Genomic DNA, 23,856 nt, shown 5'->3' on the forward strand with positions numbered 1-23,856 from the left:
CTTTCCCCCAAATTGTAGCTTTGCCTCTCTGAGATTGGACGGACAGTCGAAAGCTGACGGGATACTCTCGGGCGGCAAACACTGGTGTGCGCGTAAAGTGTCTGCCTGTTAAAGCTGTTCTACCACACGGACGATCACCGAGGATATCTGGGCTGTCTGTTGGGTAAATAAAGATCAGACGTCGCTCTTCAAAAACCCCACTGCGGCGCGCAAGAACAAGAGGAGCAGGGATTGCCTTCTGCGAGTCATATTGTCTCCAAGAGCTTGCTGGGACTAAATAAATCTCTAAACACCATGAAACGCGGTCAGTCTGGGGGTAAGATTTTCAGTTGCGTGAATCCAAACGCAGAACGCTATTGATCGGAGGGCGACTGGAGGGGAAACATTGCTGTCTGTTAACATTCCCCCGTGTTTCAAGTTATATACACGGAGAAGAAGTAAAATCAGATTTTGTTTTCACAGCCGACACGCTGACTGTAAGGACTGAGTTTTCCGAGAGGTTGCACTCTGAAGAACCAACAACGTGTTTATGGATTGCTGCGCAGCGAGGAGCCCCGGGAGTTGTAGGCTACGCTCTTATGCATCGATCATGTTGATACCTCGCTGTTGCTGTGAACTTTGATTAGATGTTTATGGGAAGAACTCAGTAATTCCGATAAACCATTAAAATAAATACGCTCAGATAAGCTCAGATTGACCTCTGGAGGAAGTGGGAAGCGCCTGTTCGCCCTTCCTCGTTTTTTTCTCTCCCAAGACGTCAGCAGGATCTCAGTCTCTCCTTCTGTGATTTAAACAAAGAGCAAAGTGTTTGGGGATAGCATGGCAATGGTAGTAAACCAGTGGCCAGAGAACATTTCTGCAGATCCGGGGTCTCAGCTCCAGATATGCAGCCAGGAGCCCGGCGGTGCACCGGGGACCCCCAACGGTTCCACCCCGGGGACTGACACACTTTCCGGGGACAAAATCCCCAACGTGGACTGCATGGTGTGCGGAGACAAGTCCAGTGGGAAGCATTACGGTCAGTTCACCTGCGAGGGATGCAAAAGCTTCTTTAAGCGCTCGGTGAGGCGGAACCTCTCGTACACCTGCCGGGGGAACCGAGACTGTCCCATCGACCAGCACCACCGGAACCAGTGCCAGTACTGCCGCCTGAAGAAGTGCCTGAAGGTCGGCATGAGAAGAGAGGGTAAGACTATAGGTGTGTGAAGGTGGTCAAGTGAGGCATGCATTTACTTATTATATTTCTGTGTTTGAAGTTGTGCGTAATGTTGATCATTGTAAAATATAAATGTTAACAGGCCATTAAGTTGGCAAGTCAGCCATAACATATTTTACTGTTTAAAAAACAAGTTAACTATTTAAACAGGCGTAAGCTCTGAGTGCTGTTTAACATCTATTGATTTGGTTTAAAAACAACATATTTGCCACAAAGTTTAAAACTTTAGATCATCTCATGTGTAGCATTTTAGAACATTTTAAAACTAACACAACCTGCTTGGAAGCCCTTGTTTTACCACATTTACAGATTTTTTGCATTTCACATTTGAGATCAAACCTGACACTTAATTTGTCCTCTCACTTTTTGAACTGAAAAAGTGCCTTTGGGATATGTGCGTAAAATACGCTCTGGGAAGCCTGTTGTTCCAATGTGCTACACAGTTTATATCCACTGTTGATTCTGAGTGAATAATCACTCACCACCTGCGGCATACACAATGCTTATTTCACATTCATTTACCAAATCTAAACCATTCACCCTGGTGCGCGGTGTTCTGTGTGAAATCCCTCTTTTGTCCCCCTGTTTTAATTATGCTGTTTGTTCACCGACACCCAGAGCCGCAAGAGGATGCCGCTACATTTGTTGTATTGTGTTGGATTAACAACGGGTCAGTTAGTGCCAAAAGGGAGCAGTGGAGACGTGTTGGTGGAGGACAGCGCTTCCCTTATTAATTATCCTTCAGCAGCGCCGTCCCATTCATGGGAGATGGGATGGTGCATATTTAAAAAATGTTTTCAACAAATGGAGCCACATGTATTTCTCTAAACATCTGTTTGCAGCTTTACTGATGGGTTATATTTTTAGGTTTGTTAATTCACCTTAAAACACTTAACTCTGGCCATCATTAAGTAGACACATTTTGGTAGAAATATTACATTTAAAAAAATAATAATTTCGCAAAATGAATGAAAATAGCCAACGGCAGCATTCAAACCGCAACTCTAACACAGACCGTTAAATGGCAATAATGCTTTAACCATTTTGTTTGTGCAAAAAAAAGTGTAATTTACCCACTCTTTAATGAAGATGTCACACAGCACCCCGTTAATTTTCCCTCTAAGAGGACAGTATAAGGTCAGCAGCAGCATCTCGGTGAGCAATCTTGCTCAAGGACACTTCGGCAGGGGATTGATGAAGGACAGATAGTGGCTCACACACCCACCCTGCCGCTCTTTGTTCTCCGCCTGTGTTCCTTACAGCCTGAGATGAGATGATCCCTCAAGGGTTCCCGCTCTCTGCTACGCATCTCAGGCTGTGTGTGTGTGTGTGTGTGTGTGTGTGTGTGTGTGTGTGTGTGTGTGTGTGTGTGTGTGTGTGTGTGTGTGTGTGTGTGTGTGCGCGCGCGTGTGTGTGTGTGCTGTACAACCAGTCTTATCTCCTGTAAAATACCCCCAAGCCACACTGACTCGGTCGTGGTTCGTTCTTCTGAATGAACCCCGTGTACATCGCGTGCCTCGCTGCAGAAAACGTCTCATTCAGTGTGTTATTGAGATCCGAAATACAAAGATACATTCTAAAGTTTAAACAGGCGTAACCTATCGGTGTTTTTATTTTTGCTAATCAACTCACCTATTTCGTATCTTGGAAATAAATAGATACACAATGAATTGCATATATGAAAAGTTATTTTTCATGCATCTTTCATTTTTAACAATACCGATCGAGCTTTCAGCCTTAAAAAACTGCATGTTGCTCATGAGATTTAAGATAATCTATTTGCCTTAAGGGACGCATGAAAGGGAAAAGCATTCTGTTCAGATGAGATAACATTGCTTTGATGCACCCAAATAAGTATTCACCCATACACTATTTCAGTGACTTGAAATACGTTTAGAAAAAGTTGCAACTTTAAAATCTGTTTTAGGATAGGCTTAATCAATACTTTCTATATTTGTCCATGCAAGAAAAATGCATTTTTTTTTTATATTGAGGCTTTAAAACTCATTATCTGCATTGTATCTCTTTCTGCAGTGCTCTGTTTTAGTTGGGGCAAAAGGCTCAAATGTAGAGCAGGTCTCTCATTGGCTGAGCTCATCTGTTGGTGCATTTGAGGTCAACAGGATTAAACTGTGTCCTTAAAATCCTCTTTTTAGGCTGAATTCTGTTTATCAGCATTCATTTATCTATTTGTATGACATTTTTTTAGGATCCATTAACCGTCTGTCAAATTTAAAAAAAACTGAATTGGTTATCATAAATAGTTATTTTGTGTTAAATGAGAAGCTAAGAAATAATCGTACTCAAATTGTGCGTGAATAAAGTAAATCACAGATCCTTTAGTTATTTAATAATGGCTCCCATTGTTTGAATGAAGGAAAAATAACTACTCAAACACATTTGAATATTTGTGTAAACATAAATATGCAACAAGTATTAGAAACAAAATCCTGGCATCTTTATTTCATGGTAACATCTACAGTAAATTAAACACTGCTGCATCCTAGAATCCAAAGATTGAGGGTGTCAACTGAAAAGTGTCCAGACTGTCCGCGTCCCCCCCGAGGTCTTACATAAGTTATGTTTCATCTGCATTATTCAACGGGTTGAGCTAAGGTTGTCAAGGGAACGCAGTGTTTATGCACATATGATCCCGGGTGCAATATGCATTTGATATTTCCGTTTTTACATTTCCAGCAATATCCACATTTTTTGAAAAGACAGTGTTGAAATAAAGCAGAAACTCACAAGCGAAAATGCATGTTTGCTGAGCTGAAGGAGTTTGACATGTTATGAATAATTTAAAACCATTTTTACTTAGTTTCAGAGCATATGGGTCACAATGTGCGTCACATCCGAACGGAGTATAAAAAGTCTGAGGGGAAAGTTCTGGTGAATAGGAGAGGTTATGGGATATATTTAGAACAATTTAAATGTGGTGACTGGTTTTATTTACATTGCTTTTTACGTAGCCCTGAGAACCCTGATCACCAAAAACAAGTTTGATACTGGTTATTCAAAATGACAGCATGGTTTGAGATCACTCACCCTGCTGCACGAGTTCTCTGTTTAGACTGAATTAATATTTAGTTTCCTGGGAAGACGTGCTAAAAGTTTCATGACTGGACCTTGTCCGATTTAGAAGTTCCTCGCTCTCAAGTGAGGGTTTCTGTTCTTTACCCCAAAGGAAGACATTTAACCTCTTTCTGCAGACTGCTGTGTAGAACATAATATCATGTGTTGGAGACGTTTTATCCAGAGCACCTTTCAGCACCATGGCAGCAAACATTTCCGCGCTGGCCTCAGTGGGAATCAAACCTTGGCAGCATTAGTGTCATTGTCTCACCACACAGCTACACTGAACCTTGTCTTGTTTCTCTGTCGGCACAGTTTCTAGGTTGAATAGGAAGCGGGGAGGTAAAGAGAATCAGCATGACAGCTCCTTTGAGCTGGAGTGAATGTTTTAATTTTGAAGCAAGGACAAGGTGACTTCACTGACAGAAAGTCACTTGTGTTTATCACTGTGATTAATGCATGCAATTATCATCGTACCTTGTTGTGGGTCTTTAATCCATGTTTTCTTACTTTTTCAAACATGTAAACAGTAGCCTATTCAAGTGTCAAATATCAAAGTAAAATATGATTACTTTCCGCTTGGATTACCCCAATTTTCAAGCATCCAGAGAAAATAAATACCTATATATTTACATTACATTACATTGCATTTAGCTGACGCTTTTATCCAAAGTGACTTACAATAAGTACATTCGACCAGGAAGACACAACCTTGAAGAAAACAGAATCATATAAGTACATCAGGTTTCATAGAGCCAAGTATTTCAAGTGCTACTCAACTGGCTATAGATAAGCCAGTCCTTTATTAGTATATAAGTGCTCTGTTAGCAGTTCTTTGTTAGTAATTATATCGCTCGAGGTGGAGTCGAAAGAGATGAGTTTTCAGTCTGTGCCGGAAGGTGTGTAAGCTTTCTGCTGTCCTGATGTCAATGGGGAGCTCATTCCACCATTTTGGAGCCAGGATAGCAAACCCACATGTTTTTGCTGATGGGAACTTGGGTCCCCCTCGCAGCGAGGGTGCAGCGAGTCGTTTGGCTGATGCAGAGCATAGTGCACGCGCTGGGGTGTACAGTTTAACCATGTCCTGGATGTAGGAAGGGCCAGATCCATTTGCAGCATGGTACGCAAGTACCAGTGTCTTGAAGTGAATTCTAGCAGTTACCGGAAGCCAATGAAGGGAGCGGAGGAGCGGCGTGGTGTGGGAAAAATTAGGAAGGTTGAAGACCAGACGAGCCGCTGCATTCTGGATGAGCTGCAGAGGTCGGATGGCACATGCAGGTAGACCAGCCAGGAGGGAGTTGCAGTAGTCTAGGCGTGAGGTGACGAAAGCCTGGACCAGAAGCTGGGTCGCTTTCTGGGTCAGCTGGGGATGTATCTTCCTGATGTTGTAGAGCGTGTATCTGCAGCAACGGGTTGTAGCAGCGATGTTTGCAGTGAAGGACAGGTTGTTATCTAGGATCACACCCAGAGTCTGAGTCGGGGAAACAACAGAGGTGCCGATGTTGATAGTCAGGTCAAGAGTGGGACAATCTTTTCCCGGAAGGAAAAGCAGTTCAGTCTTGTCAAGGTTGAGCTTGAGGTGATGAGCAGACATCCACTGAGAGATGTCAGCTAAACAAGCATAGATGCGTGTGACGACCTGAGTCTCTGAGCGGGGAAAGGACAGAATTAATTGGGTGTCGTCAGCGTAGCAGTGGTATGAAAAACCATGCGGGCTAATGACAGATCCGAGCGAGTTTGTGTACAGGGAGAAGAGGAGGGGACCAAGAACAGAGCCCTGAGGGACCCCTGTAGTTAATTGACAAGGGTCGGACTCGGACCCTCTCCAAGTTACCCTGTAGGTACGGTCTTTAAGGTATGAGGTGAGGAGGGAAAGTGCAGAGCCTGAAACTCCAAGTTCTTGGAGAGTGCGAAGGAGGATCTGATGGTTCACCGTGTCGAATGCAACAGACAGGTCCAACAGGATGATGACAGAGGAGAGGAATGCTGCTTTGGCAGTGTGCAGTTCATCAGTGACAGCAATGAGAGCAGTTTCTGTGGAGTGGCCTGCCTTGAAACCAGACTGGTGTGGATCCAGAAGGTTGTTCTGATGGAGATAGCAGGAGAGTTGTCTAAAGACAGCACGATCAAGTGTTTTAGACAGGAACGGGAGGAGAGAGACAGGCCTGTAGTTCATGACATCAGACGGGTTGAGAGTGGGTTTCTTTAGGAGAGGGTTTACTCTTGCCTCCTTGAGACTGTTTGGAAAGTGACCAGAAGTTAGAGAAGTGTTGATGAAACGGGTGAGAAAAGGTAGAATATCAGGAGCGATAGTCTGAAGGAGGTTTGAAGGGATAGGGTCCAGAGGACAGGTGGTAGGGCGGGCAGAGGTAATGAGGGTAAGAACCTCACTTGGCGAGAGAGGGGAAAAGGAGGTCAGTGTGTGGGTGAAGGGAGGGTCTGGTGACCCAGTGGTGAGTAAAGGTGAGTCAGAAAAAGAAGAGCGAATATCATCAACCTTTTTTTCAAAGTGGTTAACAAAGTCGCTTGACAGAAGTGAGGAGGGGGGAGGGGCTTTGGGGGGGTCCAAGAGGGTGGAGAAGATGGAAAATAGTTTTTTAGGATTGGAATAGGAAGATTGGATCTTACCTTGAAAGAAAGTGCTTTTTGCCTGAGAGATCGAAGCAGAGAAAGAGGAGAGCCTGATAGGTTAGGAGGTCGTTGCAGTGTTTGGATTTCCACCATTTCCGCTCTGCTGCCCGAAGGACGGTTCTATTAGCACGCAGTGCGTCATTTAGCCAGGGAGCAGGAGGGGACTGACGAGCCTGCCGAGATGTGAGAGGACAGAGAGAGTCCAGAGAGGATGAGAGAGTAGAGAGGAGAGTTTCCGCAGCAGAGTTTGGAGGCAGGAGTTGGAACGAGTCAGAGGAAGGGAGGGCTGAGAACACCGATGAGGCAAAGGTAGAGGGGGAGAGGGAACGGAGGTTACTTTTAGTTAAACTTAAAACACAACTGAATAATGTTTAGAAATTAAAATGGGGAAACTACATTTTGTAGCCTCACAAATGTGTCTACTGCTCAGTGTATTTCTTGAAGCTAATGTTCTCATAAGATGTCGAGTCCTTGGATGATGACAGTATTTTCTGGAAGGCATGACCTGCACTCCACTATGGGCTTGATCTCCTTTCCCTTCTTAAACACCAAAATGATGGCAACATTTGCTCCCAATAAAAGCATTTTATTATCTTAGAGTCTATTGTGTGAGTTATAAAGTGCTGTAACATGTGCAGTGCATATACATGTCTATTAGTCTATTGTATTTTCTTTTTTAAATGGTATAATTGTAATCCTGCTAAAAATGTCTACTGGATGTTTAATCTGATAACATCTTTGTTTTCTGTTCCTGCTAGAGTCAGAGCACAGCAATGAGAACACCAAATACCTGCAGACACAAGACGTTAGTATAGTCATAGTGAATAACTTAATCATCCATTTGTATCAAAGCCTAACCCAGATAAACATTCACATTTACTGCTGTCTCCTCTGACCCACTCTGACAAAACACCAGCAGCAGCGACAACATATAGGTCAACCCAAACTAAAACATTGATAACAGATGAGATCATGTCAAAGTCCAAATGTGTGAACACGCCGGGGCCTCTGCAGTGAGTAAATACTCCACTAAAGTCTAACAGGCAGCGTGTATTGACTAATCCATATCCTCCACAGTGGGCCATTTAACACCAAAACACCGCAGCCTCCTTTGGCTTTGTAAGCCTTCACATATCTCATTTAGCGATTGACAAATTCAAATACTTAACCCCTGTCACCATACTCAGTCATTATCAGAGGCCTCTCAGAGGAAAATGACTCCCATTCACACAATTGCTCACTACTGCAGCCTCCATTAAAGTGACACACTGAAGCCTGTGGCGTTATCTCCAAGGCTAACTTCAATATTAAATAATGGATGAGTGATGCTGTTTTTAATGCTTTTGGTAACATCAAGGTGAAGAAGCTTCTCGTTGCAATATAACACATAATGACCTCTTCCCCTTTAAGCTTATGCCTCCTTCTGTATCACTAATGTGACTAGAGTAATGTGACCCTCTCAGGTGCATTCAGTCAATCACTAAACTGACTGGACTGTTTTGCTTGAGACTTAAGTAGCTCAACCTGTTTTTGTGTGTCACTTGGGTCACTTGTAATGACACACACACTTGAGAAAGAGGCAAAGAATTGATCCGAAACATTTAATCTCCTCAAGGTTTCTGCTTCAGTCTGGCGGACATTCATTCTCTAGTATAGCGCTGTGGGAGAAACCGTGCATTTATAATTTAGGCTTTTAGTTGATGATCTTATGTATGCTCAGTGAGTGGGAGTGCAGCAGCAGTGAGGACAGAAATAGATTTTAAAAAAAAAGCCAGAATGCACCAATACATTTTCCTATTTGGATTAATATAATTAATTTGGCATTTGTAGAGGTATAGGATAATGGCCAGACATTTGTTTTCTTCTTATAGGAGACTGACCACAGGGAGATCATTACATTATTATTATTATTATTATTATTATACTTTGAGATATTATATCTCAATTTGACCTTTATGGTTACTTTTAGGATAAATAATTAAGTAAATGGCCCTTAGTCCAATGTCCTTCATCTTAACTTATTCTTAACCCCAACATTTGGTTTGAAGTCAGGTTTCAAAGCTTTAAAAATGTCCTCTAGTTTACTGTATGAGAAATAACAAAAGCCAGTCTTTCTAAGAGAGGCATGTCTTATGCAATGACTTAACCCACTAAAAAATACATAAACGTATAACCTGCTGTGGCCCACATTGTGTTAAAGAAAGAGTAGGGGGTGTATGGAAGTGTAAATATAGGGATAGGGTGAATCAGAGTCACACAGGCTGAATTTGGTTTACTAATTAATTTAAGAACTGCCTCATCAAAGGCTAAGAGAGAGACTGAGGCAACATCTTCCACACACAGCAAAGCAACCTCCTCTGCCCTCCATGTCTCTCTCTGTCTGTCTCTCTCTGTCTGCGTCACTCTTCCTGCACTGCCTCCGGTTTTCCTGCACTCGCGTTGTGTTGACGCTCACGTTGCATCGCTGCTATTTCATGTTCAACACACAACTGAGTCAGACGTCTTTCCGTGTGCAGTTAGATCGTTAGAAGGGTTTGGTTTAGAGTAACGTTTTTATGAGCAACACTTTTATAATAACACATATCCAAATCTGCTATTCCCTCCTTCTTTTTCACAATGGTGTGTTTCCTTATGGGATGCAACAATGAGTAATTGTCTGTGGTCCCTACTGTTCTGTTAAGTGCCTTTTTGTACAATTTAAATCACTTACTTTCTTCTTAGCAACTATTTTTACACACATTGTAGCTGATAAGCCTCTATAATTGATTTTATTTTGAACACTTGGGGCAGCGGAAATGAGATGTAACACAACACTGACATATTATCTCTTTAAGAAATTGATATGGGGTCTTGTTTGAGAACAGTTACTTATTTACACATACCGCTTTTGCTTTCCATCAACTCCTGAGGGAAATGATCTGCCTCTTTTGTCTCTAAATGCTCCAGTATGTTTAACAGCAAGGTCCTAACTGTGTCATTCTGTTTGTTAGTTCTGAGCAGGTCGTGTACGGTGAGTTTAAAGAGCTTTTTGAAAGAGTAGTGAGAGTTAATCCCAACAGTAAGGTTTATTGGCTGAAAAACCTTAACTATGAGCTTTAATACACCAAAAGACTCTGTCCAGTTGTCATGTCCTCCATGTTATCCATGTCAGCTTTGACAGAGAACTGTTTTAAAATGTGTTGGAAAAGCTGAACACAACTAGTGTTTGGTTGATTTGTAAACACAAAAAAGTTCTGGCAGTACGAAATGTCTCTTTAAACCAAACAGAGAAGAACACTCACTTGCACAATAGTTTGGGACTAATGTTGTGAACCATGGACTCCCCAGACTGTGTGACAGCACAGTTCACAGTATCTACATATAAAAACCCTTTCAAAGAAACTATTGAATCCTGTTAACAGTGCAGTGACCCCTAGAGCAGTGTGAGTCAACCCCATTGGCATCCCAATGTTTGATTGACATATTGTGAGAACTTAATAGATCAGGTATTCAGACAAATATTTGCGGCTCCCTTACTTCACCTTGTTTGCCCCTTTATCTCTTACTCTCTCTTACACATTAGCTCCCCTCTGCCTCCTATCTGCGTCTCTGTGGGAGCTCTGCCCCGCTGCAGAGCAGTGACCTGCAGGTCAGAGTTCAGAGCCAAAATAAAAACTAGTCACAGGGATATTACCTTGGTGTCACATCACACACAGCCCTTTGATCCATATCACACCTATGTGCATTTACACAGGCTGGTGCAGGCACTGAAGCATATTAAACAAATATATATTTTACTTTCCAAATCTTTTTTTCAGTTGATAAATCTACTTTATCGCTTTACAAACACGTGTTTTGTAGTTTGTATAATGTTGTAAACCTCTCTCAAATACATAAACAGACATATGCATAGTCAGCAATGAGGTGTGGCGAGCTGTGATGTGAAGGCGGAGGTTCATCCAGGAAAATGTGTTTATTTTCGCTGGCCAATGGAAGCTTTAGAAATGGAAAACCTACTTATTAAATGCAACCGTCAGACAGAGCCAAATCTATAATGCGTCTGTGTTTCCCCGGCACTGCGACCTTTTAGTCCAAATGTTGATAGGCCTTAATTGTATTTAGCTGCTGTAATTCCACGAACAGTCTGACCCAGAGGCTAATCCAGGGCAGCCAGGCAGCGAACTGTGCACTCTGCCAGCTGCCATTTGCTGAAGTGGCATTTTAAAAGTCGCAGCTGAAATGTCCCATGGGCGTGCATCTCTCCTCATCTATCTCATTCTCCTGCCCTCATTTTATAACCCTCCTTTGTACACGTGATGCTGTTTTGCGTTTTAGGGATTTGCTGGGCTTTGTCTGCCCTCAATTTGGTGCGTTACTTACAGTCGATGGCAGTCGACACGCCCCCAGTTTGAAGAAAGCTTCAATATGTAAATCAATACTGGGTCAAGTGTTTGCTAAATTTAGCACATTTTTCCTACTTTACCTTGCAGACCATGGGAGTTTCTGGTCTGCTGCTGCCTCATGTTTTTGTGTGATTTTGACTAATTTAGGTTCACCAAAATGAAATAAACAAACTTATAAACGAACCGATCCAGGCAGCAACTCCTGTGTTTAGTAAAATCACACTTTTCTGCCAGCTTTTGCAAGAGCTATATGGCAAGATACGGTGAAACTATTATAGTTTCTATGTTGCACATTTCTTTCCTACTCTAGGTAATACAGTGACTTGACCACCCCACTTCAAACAATCCAAATGATCCTTCTAGCAGTTCAAGCTTTTTCCTCCTCTTGTTTTCTGATGACAAATTAAATCAAGCTAAACCACAGTGCACACCAATTAAAAAGCAGGAAACAGCTAATGGCAGACACCCAAATGTGATTTTATACCCCCCCCTCCTTTATTCTCTATCTCTGACCCTGCATTCCTTTTTGTCTTATCCTCGGGCATCTGTTCCTCCGTAATGTCATTTCCGTCTCTGCGGCTCTCTCTCTCGCTGCCCTGCTCTTTGCCACGACACGACATCTCTCTGTCTCTACACTTGTCTGTCTTCCTCTATTCATTTAGACCTTTCCTAAAATCTCCCCTCTCTCCCTTTTCTCTCCTTTCTGCTCTTTCGTGTCATCCAGCCGGCTGTAGGCGAGGAAAAACAGAGACTTATGTGTCTGAGTCAGAGCTACTCAAGTGCTCTGCCCCTCAGCCACGAGTGACCTCCACAATGAGGCTTTTGAAAAGTCAAGTGGATCAAGTAGATTCGCCACCATCTGCAGGATTAACCACTAATCAATATGAAAGCAGATTAATGCATTCACACAGCAGACACATGAGAGGAAGCCGGGTCCCAACAGGTCGTGGCATTTTTGATGATTTATTTCATTTTGAAGAATTTAAGTGAGGGACATAAATGTTTGGCATGATGAGTTTTTACAATAGGAGATCTTTAGGTCATAGGAGTGCTCTGACTTAGATTAAGAGAATAAGGGAAGAGCCCCCCGAGGCAGTCCTCTTAGGGAACAACAACAGAATTGGTCCTTTTAGCATTTGCCCCGAAATGTCAATGTTCAACCCAAAGCCCTCCAGAGGCCTTAGGAGTTGTGACTGTTGTCCCTTGTAAGCAAAATACGAAATATAATTTTGGTAATTCAGAACGACAAAGTCTTTGGAGGGAGAAGTTTAGGGAATCCCTTTTCATCAAGTCCTAGACTCAGTACTTCAATAACACGTGTGTTTTTGCTAAAGTCTAACTATTTTGATATAGTATTGCTAATATTTCATCAAACATGTTTTCCTTTCTTTTGGGATTCTTCATTGACGGTGGAAGAAAGCGTTTTTATTTGCTGCTTGATTAAGAGCACGTGTTGAGTGAACACTGTGGGATGCACCTCAGTGACTGGAAACATATCTCACCATGCAGGTTGACTTTGGTAAAGCCTTACACTCGTACTACACTCCCCCCCCTGCTACTCAAGGCCGTGTTACATATTCTTTTGTTTGTGAAATCCTGCAAAGACAGACACGTGCGGCTAATCTGACAGCCTTCCTTTGCAAAGCGAGACGAGAGCTGCGGGAGAGCGAGTGACAAGGAATGTCCCATTGTGCAAAAACATCTTTGTGACAGGCAACACCTCTTCATATCTCCGCGCAGCGCTGTTTGCTCAAGGAGACCACATTCTTGTCCGGGAACGCACAGGCTGACACAAGTTCACAGGGAAAACTGGTAGTTTGAGGTCAACACCTTTTTGTACCGAGGTATTTGTTCTGCTCAGAGGACAGGCTAGAATTAAAGGCATTTTTATAACGCTCGTGAGTGATTTGACCTCTCGTTTTTCAGCCGGTGCGTTCAATTGACACAGCTGCTGCGTGTGAGGTGACAGGTGATGCGGAGTTGAAAAGCATTTTCCGAACCCCCCCTCCTCCCTTTAATTTCAACCCTCTCTCCACCGCCTGCTCCCACCTGTCTCTTTATGTAAACCACCGCTCTCTATCTGAAGCCTCATCTCGGGCTGTATTCAAATACATTGAACTTCACACCTCTCCACTCTCGTCCCTCAATCTCTCTTTTTCTCACTTTTTCTCCCCCTCCACCTTATCTCACCATTTCACCCTTTTACCTAATTTTCCCCCTCACATGTCCCCCTCCTCCCCTTTGCATTCCCATCGCCTCTCTCCCCCTTATATCTCTCTGTGTAACAGTAGATGGAGTTATTAGTCAGACAGTGGGGATGACTGAACAGGTGTTTTCCAAATGGGACTTTGAGCACTCGCAGCATCATCATTGCGCCACAGGGGGGGGGGGAGGGGTTGAGCGTTAGAGTGTGTGTGTGTAGGAGAGCTTGGCCTCTGCGTGCCCTTTTTGCCTCAGGCTGAGCCATTTGCCAGTAGAGGGAGGGGAGGGGACAGCATGTTACCGTATGTATTCATGTGAGTATGCATATGTGGGTGCATAACATGAGTAGGTGTGAAAAAGTGTTATATATTTTCCAGCTGCTGCTTGTCATTACTCATTGATGCACTCCATCCTTGGTCAGGCCACTTTCCACCTCTCCACTGAAAATACGAGCGCTGACATATTTAGGAGTCAGAGAAATGATCCCGTCTCCACACTTTTTCGCCCCTTTGACCCCATTCTACAAACCCCCCACCCAACACAATTTCACTCTTTCTTTTTTGTCTTTGTCTCCTTTACTTACAGTTTTTCCTTCAGGCTTTAACGTTTTACTACGCTTTACATGCAGATATTTTACGGTCTGTTAAAAGTCTTTGTGTTTACTGAGAGGAAGGCGAAACATAAACTGAGTAAACATTTCGCCCATTCATGGATTCTATATTCGGATTTATGCTGCTGAAGTGTCAATTTCATGTATTTTTTTTTTCTTCCATCAGCTGTACAGCGAGGACGCACATCAAACTCCCAGACCAGCCCGGGGCAGTACCTGACCAACGGCACCGACCCGTACAACGGCCAGCCGTACCTCTCCGGCTTCATCTCTCTGTTGCTGCGCGCCGAGCCTTACCCCACCTCTCGCTACGGGGCCCAGTGCATGCAGGGAAACAACCTGATGGGCATTGAGAACATCTGCGAGCTGGCGGCCAGGCTGCTCTTCAGCGCCGTGGAGTGGGCCAAGAACATCCCCTTCTTCCCCGACCTGCAGCTCATGGATCAGGTGAGAATTTACACTAAATTATCTTAACAGCAACGTTAAAGGAATTATTTAAGAGAATCCTCCTATCAACTCACTAATGGTCATGTTATATCTCATTTGTATTATGATTAATAAATGTATTCTGTATCTCACCCTCTCAAGCACTTTGATAAAGATAAACAATTGATTTCTTTTGTTTCCTTATCTGCGAATCGACATCACTCAGTGTCACATAAACATAATTCAGTTTAGTTATTATTCACTGAAGGCAGGAACAGGCGTGGTGTCAATGGTCCTCTTGTAGATTTACACCAGCTGTAAATTCCTGGCACGGAAAGAATCGCCTGACCTATAAATATTCACGTGCACCTTGGGCAGACATAGTCATCACAAATATGTCATGCTGTAGCTGCACCATATCTTATATATATCATTAAAGTCAAGTCAAAATGTAGCATGCATCGGTCCTGTCTCAAATTGTACAAGCAGCTCGGTGCTTTATATAAAACCGTTTTGTGTGATTATTTTCAATGTTCTTTCAAGACACTACACCTGACATCCACACGTGTCTTGAAACTGAACTGCTTCTATGTTAACAGTCTGTCAGTGTAGACAACATCATTTAAATGCCTTAAAGTAGAGAACTTAGCAATTAACCATCATTTAAAATCCTGCTACAAAGGTGGGTCATATACATGTATGTGAAAATAAATGGCTGTTGCCCTTAAAACCATTAAAATAATTCTACAGTTTTTGACATATGATCTGTAATATTCATAAATGATTCACACTCAGGAGCTATGCAATTCTCATTTAAATTCCCAATGCAGATTTTAGTATTATTATTTTAACCCATACAGTATAATTTAAGATTCATGTTTACATAAGACTTGTCACATCCTCTTGTAACTGTATGACCTTTAAAACTGACAATAAACGTTTCATCACGGACGGTTATTCATCCTTTTGACAGTTTGACACTCTGTTTTGTTTGCCTGATTTGCCTGATATGTTCATGTTTCCTTCAGTTATTCATATAACTTGTGTGTGTGTATATCATGTGCATGCATAGAGATCCTGTTGTCTGGCTAGTAGTTAGCATTTCCTCTTTTGATAATGTGACCAAATTCTGACCTGGTTAAGATTATTAGATGTTTAGTGCTTTTCGTGTCTGACACTTAACATTAGTGCTATTGAATTACAGTTTGACACGTGTTAATGATAGCTGGAAGTGCTGCTTGAAGTATGCAAACCATGAGCACTTGCCAAACCTGCTACTGCATTTACACATCATTCCTGATGGATACATTTTGATTGATTGGATCCAATTAACAAACCTTTAGTATTTAGAATCATTATCTTGTCCCCATTACGTCCATATTTTGGATATAAAAAATTGTGTTTGGTTTTAAAGGTCACCTATTATGCAAAATCCACTTTTTCATGTATTTTATACATAAAAATGTGTCCCCTCTGTGTAAAGAGATTCTGAACGTTTCAGGAAAAAAGATTCTCTCATTTTTAATCCTGATCCATTTATATAAAAACTTGTCTGAAAATGAGCTGATCAGATTTTTGCCACTTTATGATGTCATAACGATTTTTTTGCTTGTGTAACCATTAGCCAGTCACCAACCAAGGTAACCCCCCCCCCCTTATCATCCCCTAGAGCAGTGGTACCCAACCTTTATTTTTTTCAGGATTAATTCATTTGGATTCCCGCTGTATGAAGAAATTAAATGACGGCGCGGAAGTGGAAACAATTCACAAAGGGATTAAGCTGTTTAAAACACACGCTCAAAGTAAGCCGGACTTTGGCGATGTGTTTATGTGGATTCAAAAGTCGTAAATAATCTACAAAATGGAGGAGATCGATCTGATCGGAGCAACTGTGACAAATAATCCAACTAAAACCGGCATGGACAATGGCTATGTTTTAAAAATGCGCTTATCCAGAAAAGCCCGGTTTGGACACTTTACGGGCAGAAGAAACATTTATATTAAAGAAAGAATTATACATTTTTGTATTTTTATGCCTATAATACTAACTTGAATTTGTATTAAAATAAATTATTATTTTTTTTATTGTAATGTAGAGACAAGGCTTTTAGTGACAATCATGTATTGCGTTACAACTATATGTAAACAAAAAATAAAAATAAATTAAATATGATGGAGAGAGGATTATGGGATGCTACAAACCATGATCTGTTTGATATTTCGAGCCAAACACTTCAGAGACATGTTTGTATATATCTGAGAGCTATGATATATTGATCAAAAATAGTATAATAGGGGACCTTTTAAGTGTCTCAAATCCAGACCTGTAGACCACTTCTGATTTGACCTCAATCTGATTTCCTAGGTGGCTCTTTTGCGTATGTCCTGGAGCGAGCTCTTTGTCCTGAACGCCGCCCAGTGCTCCATGCCGCTCCACGTGGCCCCTCTGTTGGCAGCGGCAGGCCTGCACGCATCGCCCATGTCAGCGGAGCGCGTGGTGGCCTTCATGGATCACATCCGGGTCTTCCAGGAGCAGGTGGAGAAGCTGAAGGCCCTGCAGGTCGACACGGCTGAATACTCCTGCCTCAAGTCCATCGTGCTCTTCACGTCTGGTGAGTTTCATTAAAGCTTAATAAAAACACTGAGAGAAACTGCATGAAATGTCAAATGTGACGCGTCTCTGTGAAACAGGATTTTACTAGCAGTGGATGGCTCCAGAGTTGGTAATAGAAAGTATAGAAAGGATAGGAAATTCATAACCCAAAAATGTCTTGTCATTGGTATTTCTGCTTTCTAAGCTCTTAAATGTTGCACAAAAATGAGAAGAGGAAAAGAGAGAAATGTTGCAAGTTATGAAATGCATCTACAAATCTAGATTTTTTTCTATAGCACTATCACAAATTAACATGAAACCACGTAGGAACATTTATTCAGTCATGGTAAACAGACAGTTGTAACAATTCATAATTGACTTAAGTTTGAAAGTAGAATTATTATAAGTCTGTATTTATTGTAAAATAAATAAATTACTAATCAAAAAGACAACAAATGAATTGTTGAGACTAACTTGGGTTGATTGTACCTGGTGAAGGAATTAAGATGCTCTGATCTTTACTCTCTCCTTTATTGGTAGATTCTGATCAAAAATGCAACACAAGGTCAGGCTCTCTTGTGAGTGGCTTTACTCCTGCTCTGGCAGAAGGGAAGGAATTAGCAGGCTAGTGAGCTGACATTCATTGGCACAAAAATGTCCTGTTAATAGGTTTAATCATGCTGACAGGGGCAGTTAATCACAGGGTATCAAACAACATGCAAACAGCTCACGGTGAGTAAGGGAAATTGCAGATTATTTTGCATATTTGTACATAGCCAAGGTCAAAGAGTAGATAAAAAAGGCATTTTGTCCATCCAAATACAACCACTGAACTCAATAACAAATGTAAAAATACACAGTATATTTATTTAAAATATGTTACTGGTGTAGAAATTAAGAACTTAAAAGGGAACTTCATGCTGTTACATCTCATGCAAAAGTGTTGCTGTTGTTTGGATACATGGACATTGCTGTTGATTCAAGCTTTAAAAAGATGTAGGCTCAAAAAGTGTTGTTGTTTATTGATATCAGACAATGATACTACAGATTATTCAATTATTAATTAAATATTTGGTTTTGTTATTGCATTCATTTGTATAGTACTGTATCATGTCTGTATCATCTTTTGTTTCATTTGTATTTTCTTTGGTTTTACACGCTCGAAAAAAATAAATAAACTAAGCTAATTGATAAAAGATAAAAGTAGTGAGAATCTATAGCTTCCAAAATGTGTGTAGATTAGGCTTTGATGCAAAAATAATTTTAAAATCCATCAGTCGTTTAACTTTATGGACTTTCACATAACTGACATTTATGTCTACTTTTTAAAAAGCCATTTCACGTAGATGAAGTCAGTGATGTTACTAATCCATGTGTCAAAAAAGCTGACTAATTATCAGCATAAGACAATGAGAGATTATGGAGGTATTGATTTGTCTGTACGACTCAAAGACCAGAGATAACTAAATTCCCGTCTGTGATTATACATTTGAACTTTTACTTGATGACTTAATCGCAGAAGAAGAGCATTTTAGTGTGAAGAATATGTCGTCCCTCTGATGAGTTGGAATCCGGTGTTACGCATGAAGCTGGCTTCAACTTTACTTAACCCGCAACTTTTTCACCTCGCTGAGCCTGACCGAGGCGTGACCTCCAATGCTGCAGCAGATATTGTCTCATTGGCTCCATATGTAAATGCTGCGGCTACAGTCTTCCCACTAGTCAGTCATGGTCTTTGCCCTCCATGAATTTCACTGTAATTTGATCGCTCTCTCCTAATGTAAAGTACCGCTACTGACCCTGTGAGTAGCTGCTTCTGCATCACGTAAATCACTTTTTGGCTGTTCTAGTTAACCATAAGCTTTTACCTTTGTATTTATCCTGGAGATCCCTTCGCTTAGCCTTAATTTGATGTCTGCCCATGTAATAAACAAACATTTTGTGGGGAAGACTGATATGCAAGTACATTATACCATAACACATAGAGACTGATCCATTATTAATATACTACACACTTGCTTGAACTCTAAAATCCATGTCTTCGACCTCCTAATAAAATGGAAACAAGCAGCCTTGATCTGTAAAGTAGCTTCATTTCGACATTTATTTAAGATTCTTATATTTTTGATGATAATGGACATTTGAAACCATATTAAAACAATTCTCAGTCCGTCCTAATGTCAAAGAAAATACTTGTGTGCCATAGATTTGTCTATTTATGGCTATTCGCCCCCAAAGATCATAAAAAAAGTCAGGGGTCTTGAGCCTCACACCCTTACCGTGTCACTGCATGTGTTTCCCACTGAGCTGCAAACAGGATTAAATCATAATATAATAGTGTTGCATCTTGAGGAAACTCATGGCATTGTTTTCATACTGCTTACATACAAACACTGTTGAGGTTTATCCCAACAGTCACTGCACTCCAGTGCCAGCCAAAATACTGTCACTTCTGGGTTACTTCACTGAGAGATCATGCTTTGTGACCCAGGGGGAAACGGATGGTGAAGAAGCCAACACCGAGATGCCCCGTCAGATTAACTCTGTTTGTACCTAGCATCACTCCTCTGTATGTGGGTGTCTCTGGGTCCACCGCTCCCCTCTCCTCCTTGCTCTCATCAGCCATCCTTCATGATCCCATCTATTATTGAAACCAGTCATCCACCCCTCCTCCCCACGCTCCCCAAACCCAGCCCAGGCCCCGGGACCCCTGCCCCCACCACGGGAGTTGAATTATGTATGGTGGGTTTCAGTGAGACGAAGGATTCGCAACAGCCACGGCCATGACCTACATAACCCCTGTAGCCCTGAGCATCCCATGTGACTAGTCTGTGTGCTGGCAGATGTACTCACATACACGTCACTAAAAACTGCAAATGTCTCACCAAAAGAAGACAATACATTTAGTGAATCGTGCAGAAAATTGAATTTAATGGAGAAAGACATGCTCACTAGATAGACCGGTTCATAAACCTGACTCCTGCAGGCCTGGTGCAACGAGCTAACAAGCTGAGACAAACACCGATAGACTCTCACCTCCCTCTGAGTCCCTCCCTACACTTCCCCTGTGAAGCCCAGTCCCGTCAATGCACATCAGACCACGGGCATCTCAGGCCTGCCACCCTGATCCCTCACCCCCATTGACCCGGTGTGTGCCCAAGGATCAGACAAAATAAAACGCCACTAGGCGTGTAAGGGGGCGCCCGCAGAGCTGTTGCTTCGGCACGTGATGTGGTTTCAGTCCCACAGACAGCTTTACTAATCCCAGCCAGGCAGGGACGGCTTTGTCACGCAGGACTCAAAATGGCGGCCCAGCAAAAAAAAAAAAAGCTATTCAGTTGCCCCCCGAGTGGAGGGAAATAAAGCCGAAGTGGGGGCAATTATTCACTCAGAATGATAAGAACAGTGGCCGCTGGAAGTGAGTCGAGGTTGACACGCTCGATTAAAAAATGACGTCAATCAAATGTTTTGTTGTATGAAACCCAGCAGGGTTTAAACAGGGGGCAGATCAAAGTGTGAGATGACAAAGGGGACCTACGATGCAAGGTTAAAACCTACGGGCCAGCTGTTTCAGACCGAAAGAACGCTCTTGAGGAGAAATTGCCCTCATCGAAATCCTGTCCTCCACACGAGGGTTCACTCAGGGGGCAGAGTCAGAGAGTGCTCCCCCTGAACGTACAGTATGTGGCATAGTACAGTGAAATGTGTCTTTGTTTTGAGTTCACACATCGTGACCTCTTTTGCTAAATCCCCCGTGCTCTCCCCTGCACACAGAGGGTGCGAAAAGTATCGCGCAGTGTTACACACTCTATCGGTTGTTTGAGACTCTTGCCAAGGCGGGGGCCATCGAGAGGAGGTGTGAGGAGGCGGGAGGCAGAACATGACCTCCAGCTGCGGGGAACGGGACTCTGTAGTGTGCTGTGAACACAGACCACAGGGGTGTATCAGATACGCCTCAATTTTTTCAAGTTTTAGAAAGATTTCTCTGACTTGAGGAATTTAAACTGAAAACAAAACAAAATACGTGGGCTCTTTATTACATTTGATTACCCCTCTGTTTCAGCATTTATCTCATATAATCAACACATTTAAAATCAGTGTCGGATCAAGACTTCAAATTGAGCCTCCCCGTTATATTACACAACTGGTTAAATCAAAAATAAAATGTTCACAAATTCAAGCCTCAGTTACAGACTACGGATGTCAACTTGAAAACGTGATTGTTATAAGGAACAAAATAAATGTCACACCTGGTCATTGGGAGTTTTGGATTTGATGTGTTTTTATTGCAGAGTGATTCAGACACTATAAGGTTTAATAACTGTTTTTATTCTCTTCCTTCCCTCTAGATGCAATGGGGCTGTCAGATGTTACGCATGTAGAGAGCATCCAGGAAAAGTCCCAGTGTGCCCTGGAGGAGTATGTAAGGAACCAGTACCCGAGCCAGCCGAACCGCTTCGGACGCCTCCTCCTCCGCCTGCCCTCCCTGCGCATCGTCTCTTCTCCGGTCATCGAGCAGCTGTTTTTCGTCCGCCTGGTTGGCAAGACACCCATCGAGACGCTGCTCCGCGACATGCTGCTCTCAGGCTCCAGCTACAACTGGCCGTACATGCCCACTGTGCAGCGCGACCGGCCCATCTCCCTCCACTACAACGAGAACGGGCCTTGAGGAGGACGGACAGGAAAAGCTGCGGGAGAAATCAGGCTGAACGTCCATCAAACTGGTCATCCATCCATCCATTCTCCGCGTTCAACTTCCTCTCCCAGCTTCTCCCTCACCATTCCGCTTAAAAAAAAACAGACTGACGATACCATCCGTTTCCCGGTTCCTCAAGCCAGCCAATCATTCATGGCCATTACAGAGACTTGACGGCCCGTCAGCCAACAGTGCAGGCTACATTTGAGATGTGGCACGAGATGGACAAGTTGGTAGAACGGGTTATTGCGCAGTTCACTAGCAGGTCTGATGAACTCACTTCAGATGTGACTTGTCTCAAACCTCATGAGAAAAGGGGGTAGCAAAAGACAACATATGTGCTTTGCTGTTGGTGCCTCAGTACGGTGAATACTGAGTAAGGGCTTTGCCAATGGGACTCTACAACCAAGAGCACAAGGCCTATATATATTCACACATTTTTGAAAAGAAAGCCCGAAGCCATAAAAAAAAAAGACAAATGCCAAAATGTCTTGGACTTTTGCAGAGGACATGTTTTATTGTGTGTTTGTATTAGCACTGTTAATATGGAGAGAAAACTCATGATTGTGTCCATATGTACAGTATATCGTTGATTCATAGGCATCTATAGCATATTAGAGTTCAATGGGAAAAGCTCAGGCTCAAAGGGTGGGTAGAAAGACATGCCAATATCAGTACAGAAACAAAAAGACAAACACAGTAAACATTTACACTTATCAGCAGCCTTCGCCAAAGCTGACAATGCATATTGTTTGCATTCTTTTGTGATGGTGTTGGTGATGAAAATTGAATTTTTTGTTTGTTTATAATTTGACTATATAATTGTTTTGGATCTCAGTGGGAAAGAAGGTGTTTGTAAAACAGAAAATATACAAATTAAAGCTTATAGGCACTTGCATAGTCAGAACCAACACTTATTCACTCCCGTAAACAGCACTGGTAGGTTCTTGCTACCCATTCGATTGATCTACCTTTTTTCATAATTCAAAAGGCCTACTAAAACTCCTCACATGTTATCGCAGGAGGGACACAACTTCTCCTCATTGTTTTATTTTCATGATTGTCAATAGTGGTCCTTGGGGGGAAGCATTTTACAAAACTAAACTAGCTGTACTTGCCTTAGAACAAAGATTTTGTCACTGAGCATTTATCTTATGACTGTGCCATAATCTCTCGTTACCTGTTATAACAGGTATTATGCCCTGTCAGGGGAGGAAATGAACTCACATGATGTACAAATTGATTAATGTGCACATTAAGTCATAGCAAAGTGATGCAAAATGCCGATATTTTCTAATGCATCAATAGAGAGAAAAGATAGTTCTGCTTTAATATCATCAGCACTTTTTTCAGGCCTCATGAGAGTTATTTTCCTCTTCTTGATGAAATTGTCATGTAGGGAAAAAACCCTCGTCTCATGTCATTTGAGCTTATCGTAACGATACCGTAGAGAACCGTATCACTAACCTCTGAAAACCTCAGTCTATGTTACAATATTATCCCAGTTGGACTTATGACTGTGACTTAGTTTAGGACTATTTTACGTTTTTTTTTCTCTTCCCTTTGGTGGAAGCAAGTTTGTTTTGACAACCTGTCTCACATTTCCAACATGACACTGTGGTATCAACTTTGGCATTGGAAAAGCCATCTGGGACCTGAGAAAGCTATCTGTTGATCAATGAATTCACAGAAAGTTTGTTTTTATCTGCTCTACTTTTGTTTGGAAATATGGATTATCCAATAATTGAAATAAAAATCTGTTGTTTTTCTGTTATCTTTCACTGTCATAAATTATTAAAACAGTGCAAACATATGTTCAAACCAGCACATACAATTAGTACTTTAGCCTGGTCTGAGATTGTTTGTTTAGTGCCTAAATGCACCTCTGAGTCGTATTTATCTTGTCCTCTGAAGTTTTTCTGTTCACAGGTGTAACTTTAAATCAAACAACCAGATATGTTCTAAGTCAGATGTTCTTATGTACTGATGATTCAAGAGTTTCATTACCACACAAACCAAGGAAGG

At 42.1% G+C, this 23,856-nt stretch overlaps 1 protein-coding gene across 2 annotated transcripts; it reads left to right on the forward strand.

Moving 5' to 3' along the window:
- nr2f5 (nuclear receptor subfamily 2, group F, member 5) lies at positions 1-23,605 on the forward strand. 2 transcript variants are annotated; one of them, XM_034102338.1, is made up of 4 exons: positions 1-1,198; positions 14,283-14,563; positions 16,908-17,154; positions 21,485-23,605. In XM_034102338.1, the coding sequence occupies exons 1-4, from the start codon at positions 820-822 to the stop codon at positions 21,802-21,804; spliced, it is 1,227 nt and encodes a 408-aa protein (XP_033958229.1). In that variant the 5' UTR covers positions 1-819; the 3' UTR covers positions 21,805-23,605. The 2 variants fall into 2 exon arrangements, with proteins under 2 accessions (XP_033958229.1, XP_033958230.1); XM_034102339.1 differs by having other exon boundaries at positions 1-1,186.
- The last annotated feature ends 251 nt before the right edge of the window (positions 23,606-23,856 follow it).

Source organism: Pseudochaenichthys georgianus, chromosome 16, assembly GCF_902827115.2.
Source record: "Pseudochaenichthys georgianus chromosome 16, fPseGeo1.2, whole genome shotgun sequence".
Taxonomy (NCBI): domain Eukaryota; kingdom Metazoa; phylum Chordata; class Actinopteri; order Perciformes; family Channichthyidae; genus Pseudochaenichthys; species Pseudochaenichthys georgianus.

Bases quoted from the DNA above. Each gene is read 5' to 3' on its own strand.
- nr2f5 (XM_034102338.1), top strand. From the start codon at position 820: ATGGCAATGGTAGTAAACCAGTGGCCAGAGAACATTTCTGCAGATCCG. The intron at 1,199-14,282 runs GTGTGTGAAGGT...TTCTTCCATCAG, and splicing joins AAGAGAGGGTAAGACTATAG to CTGTACAGCGAGGACGCACA. The intron at 14,564-16,907 runs GTGAGAATTTAC...CTGATTTCCTAG, and splicing joins ACCTGCAGCTCATGGATCAG to GTGGCTCTTTTGCGTATGTC.